General features: G+C 61.4%; 1 protein-coding gene across 1 annotated transcript; it reads left to right on the top strand.

Annotated features, from left to right (window-relative positions):
• Positions 1 to 61: 61 nt before the first annotated feature.
• On the top strand, positions 62 to 4,958 carry LOC116464805 (homeobox protein Meis3-like; the record flags this gene model as incomplete). Its single annotated transcript, XM_032148061.2, has 5 exons — positions 62 to 601; positions 2,388 to 2,560; positions 2,772 to 2,931; positions 3,033 to 3,083; positions 4,935 to 4,958. Coding segments are annotated over exons 1-5 (420 nt in total), but the record flags the coding sequence as incomplete, so codon positions are not given.
• Positions 4,959 to 4,961: the final 3 nt, after the last annotated feature.

The following is a 4,961-nucleotide window of genomic DNA, read 5'->3' as shown; positions in this document are numbered from 1 at the left end:
GGGGGGGGGGGGGGGGGGGGGGGGGGGGGGGGGGGGGGGGGGGGGGACCCGCAGCTCCAGCCCCGCCCCGCCCCGCCCGTCCGCGCCGGCGGACAGTGGGTTAAGCATCTCCTCCGTGGAACTTCCGGATGTGACCACAGAGAGGGAGAGACCGGGAACGGGGAGCGCGGCCGCCAGCACCCACGAGCCGCCGCCGGACCCTCCGCCGCCCCGGGCCGCCCCCCGCCCCCTGCGGTCCCCGGCGTGTCCGTCTCGGGACGGTTCGATTCCCTCCGGAGCCGGGGGAGGGACGGGGGGGCCAGAGGAGGGGGCCTCGGGCGCCCCGCCCGCGCCTGCTGCCCCCGCCCAGGCGGCGATGCGCTCCTGGCCGTGACCCCCGCTGGGGGCGGGGGCCGGGGTCCATGCGCGGAGCCCCCACCCGGCCCGGCGCCTGCCGCTGACGGCGGCGGGGGTGGGGGGGCGCGCGCCCGGCCTCCTGCCCACCCCCTGGCGTCGACACCGCGGGCCGTCGGGGGCTGCGGCCCCGGGCTGCGCCCTCCCCCGCGACCAGGCTCTGGAGGGACCCGGGAGCTGCCGCCGGCCTCAGCCCATGGCCCGCAGGGTAGGTCTCAGGGCAGGGACCCCGCGTCCCGGCCGCTTCCGCACCCCCTGTCCCTGCATCCCCCCTCTCCGGCGCTGGCCCCCATCAGCCCATCCGTCCTCTCCACCACCTCGCGCTCTCTCTGCCCCTCCCTCCGCCCCTGGGTCTCCCAGTCCCTCTGTGCCCCCTCTCTGCCCCCAAGTGTCCCCTCTCCCTGCCCCTCGGCCTCGCCTCCTCCCCACCGTTTAGCTTCTCCTTCTCCCTGCCCCGAGTGTCTCCCTGCCTCTCTGTCCCCTCTTCTGTCTGCCCCACTCTCCTCCTCCTTTCTGCCTCTCTGTCCCCCTCTCTCTGCCCCTGGTCTCCCCCCCTTTCTGCCTGTCTCTGTCTCTCTGCCTGGGTCTCCCCCCTTTCTGCCTCTCTATCCCCCTCTCTCTGCCCCATCCGGAGCCTCTCTCCTCTCTGTCCCTGGGCTTCCTCCTCCATCTCAGCCGCCCGCACCTCACCGTCCCCCTTTTTTTCCGCTCTCCTCCGTCCTTCTCTTCGCTCTACTTTTGTTCCAAGCCGCCCCTGCCTCTCCAGGGCTAGGAGTGGGACAGGGGTGGGAGAGGTGGTCTCACCAGGCTGCTGGCCCCAGGGAGCCTGTCTCCCTGGGGATGGGAACGGGGATAGGAGACAGTGGAGGAGGTGCGCGCCCGCTTTGGGGGTTCCGGGTAGGCTGTGAGGACCGCGTTTGGTGAGAGTGCCTTGAGCAGCGGGGAGCAGTTAGATTCAACTTCAGGGCACAGGAGAAGTTAGAAGAGGGAGAGGGAAAGAGTGGGACACGCAGATCCAAGGTGCCCAGCCAGGCAAGGGTCGGAGGCAGGAACGTTGTAGCCTCTTCCCGTGCGAGTCCTGCTGCCTCTTTGAGCCTCCGTGTCTTCATCCCTGAGGAAGGCATTTGACCTGATGAGTGGAAGGTGCCCCTGGCTTCCCAGGTGCATGGTTCTGTGACGACAGGACGCTGTCGTCCTACCCCATAATGGTGTTTCTCTTGGGTGCGCAATTGTGTCTGTGTGGTGGTGCGGAGTGACCCTCTCCGGCAACAAGTGCTCACAGCATGAGCCAGGCCCTGTGCTAAATGCCTCATTCATTCATTCATCCCTGTGCTAAATGTCTCAATCATGCATTCATTCCTGTGCCTGGTGTTGGGCTGTGTGCATGTGTGTGTGCATGTGTGCGTGTGTGGGGGGGGATTTGGGTGTGACTGACACATGAGTGTGCACGTGGGTTGGTGTGTATGGCTGTGTCAACGTGTGGTGGATTCACGTGGCGAGTGGGGTGTGACATGTTGTTGAGACGTACTCTGATGTGCTTATCTGCCAACTGTGAAATGAAATAGAAGACGGGGAGGCTTCGTATGTGTACTTTGTGTACAACAATGCGAGGTTCCTGCAGGAGGTGTCCATGGATCTCCCTCTCTGTCTCTATCTCTGTCTCTGTCTCTATCTCTGTCTCTGTTTCCGTCTTCTCACACCACTCTCTCCATCTCTTTTTCCTCCCAGCCAGACCCTGCCGTCTCTCCCTCTGGGTCCTCCTGCCCGCATGTCAGGAATCTCTGCCTGGACGGGGTCCTCACTCCCCACCGAGGCAGCTCCAGGGGACCTGGAGGGCTTAAAGGGGCGGGGCTCAGACACCTGGGGACCAGAGGCAGGTTTCTGGGATGCAGAAGAGCATCTCCTGGGTTCCAGGATAGAGAAGCTCCTCAGCCGAGTCTCGGGGTGCTGACCCCTCCCTGGGGCTCCCCCCTTCTCTTCTCACCTTCCCCCAGTACAATGAGCTGCCACGCTACCCAGGCATCGCAGATGGCCCCGCAGCCCTGGCTGGCTTCCCAGAGGCAGTGCCCGAAGCACCAGGGCCCTATGGCCCGCACCGGCCTCCACAGCCCCTGCCCCCAGGCTTGGACAGCGACGGCCTGAACAGGGAGAAGGATGAGATCTATGGGTGAGTGGGGCCCGGTCTCAGGCTCCTGTCTCTCTCTCTGTCTTTCTGTTTCTTTGCTCCCTGGGTCTGCTTCTGTCTCTCTCTGTGTACAAGTCTCTGTCTCCTTTCCTCTCTGGGTCTTTTGTCCCCTTCCCAGCTGCTCTGCACCTTGCAGCCCCTCCATCCATCCCCCAGCCTCTCCCTCGACCTCTCTCCTTTCCTGCCTCCCCAGACACCCACTCTTCCCCCTCTTGGCCCTGGTCTTTGAGAAATGTGAACTGGCTACATGCTTTCCCCGCGACGGGGCCGGAGCTGGGCTGGGGACACCCCCCGGCGGCGACGTCTGCTCCTCTGATTCCTTCAACGAGGACATCGCTGCCTTCGCCAAGCAGGTGGGCGCCCCCCACCCGCCACACACCGCACTGGAGAGCCAGCGAGGAGGGGTGGGTGGAAGGCGGGATATCCCCCTGCTGGCCTCTCTGTTCCCTCCCAGGTTCACTCTGAGAGGCCCCTCTTCTCCTCCAACCCAGAACTGGACAATCTGGTGAGACCCGAGCCCTCCCCCACACCCCCTCCTCCAATGGGTCTCCTGTCCTGACGCCCCATCCTGGGGTTGGTTGGGGGGGTGCGGAGAGAAGGCCACCTGGTCCATGTTCCCAAACGGTCATGATTGTTGCCCACGTGCCGTGTGGTACAGCCTACAGTCTGAGAACGGGACCCATGGCCCGAGTTCAAATCCCAGCTCTGCCACTCACCAGCTCTGTGACCCAGGGCAAGTCACTCTGCATCTCCGTGCCTCGGTGTCCCATCTGTGAAGTGTGGCTGATAGTAATTTCTGTCTTGGAGGGATGCTGTGGGGATTTAATGAGTGAATGCGAGTCAAGCGCATGGAACAGCACCTGGCACAGAATAGGGCTCAAAAAGTGTCTTGATGTTCCATCCGTCAGAAGATCAGCACCTATGCCAAAGTGAGCGCAGGGACTGCTGCCCAAGGAGAGGAGGCTGGGTGCGGCAGCTCACGCCTGTAATGCCAGCACTTTGGGAGGCCAAGGCCAGGAAATAGCTTGAGGCCAGGGATCAAGACCAGCCTGGGCAATGTAGCGAGACCCCACCTCTACAAAAACATTTAATTATCGGGGTGTGGTGGCATGCACCTGTGGTCTCAGCTACTTTGGAGGCTGAGATGGGAGGATCGCTCGAGCCCCAAGAGGTCGAGGCTGTAGTGACCCTTGATCAGCTCCACTGCACACCAGCCTGGGCAACAGGGCAAGACCCTGTTCTCATAGATAGCTAGAGAAAGAGAAAGAAAGAAAAAGAGGGCCAGGTGCGGTGGCTCATGTTTGTAATCCCAGCACTTTGGGAGGCTGAGGCAGGCGGATCACGAGGTCAGGAGTTCAAGACCAGCCTGGCCAACCTGGTGAAACCACTTCTCTACTAAAAATACAAAAATTAGCTGGGCGTGGTGGCACTCGCCTGTAGTCCCAGCTACTCGGGAGGCTGAGGCAGAAGAATTGCTTGAAGCTGAAAGGCAGAGGTTGCAGTGAGCCGAGATCCTGCCACTGCACTCCAGCCTGGGCAACAAGGCGAGACTCCATCTAGTTTAAAAAAAAAAAAAAGGAAAGAGAGAGAGAGGGAGGGAGGGAGGGAAGGAGAGAGAGAGAGAAAGAAAGAAGAGGCCAGCCATGGTGGCTCACGCAAGCGGATCACCTGAGGTCAGGAGTTCGAGATCAGCCTGGCCAAATGGTGAAACCCTGTCTCTACTAAAAATACAAAAATTAGCTGGGCACAGTGGTGCACGCCTGTAGTCCCAGCTACTCAGGAGGCTGAGGCAGGAGAATCGCTTGAACCTGGGAGGAGGTTGCAGTGAGCCGAGATCACACCTCTGCATTCCAGCCTGGGCAGCAGAGCAAGACTCCATATCAAAAAAAAAAAAGAGAAGAAAGGAGGGAGAAATACCCCATCTTCTCCCATCCTTTCTCCCCGCAAGCTCTCACCAGGGCTTCCTATTGGCCAAACCCTTTGGCAAAGGGCTCTGGGAAATGTAGCTTGCAGGTGGGCGGGGCCTGGAGCTGGGGGCCAACAGGCGGAGGGTGGAAATGCCAGTTGGCACGGCTCACCTTAGCTCTCCCCCCTTGTGATGGGCCCTTTTTCGTCTCTTGCTTCTCTCAATCTAACGTCCGCTCTTTCCTTAATTCTGGGCTGCATCTCTGTTCTCTTTCTCCCTCTGCACCTGGTGTCTTTGTCTCTCTGCTGTGTCTCCCTATCCCTGTCATTTTGTCTCACTCTTTCTGTTTCTCTGTCTCTCCTCTTCCTCCTCCTCTTCCTCTTCCGTCTTCCTCCCTGCTCCCTCCCCCAATTCCCTCTGTCTCCCCCCACCTCCCGTCTGCATTTTCAGATGATCCAGGCCATCCAAGTGCTGCGG

The sequence above is a fragment of the Hylobates moloch genome, unplaced genomic scaffold, assembly GCF_009828535.3.
Source record: "Hylobates moloch isolate HMO894 unplaced genomic scaffold, HMol_V3 SCAFFOLD_1803, whole genome shotgun sequence".
NCBI lineage: Eukaryota > Metazoa > Chordata > Mammalia > Primates > Hylobatidae > Hylobates > Hylobates moloch.
The sequence above is the reverse complement of the archived record's forward strand: the minus strand, read 5'-3'. Positions and strand labels throughout refer to the sequence as shown.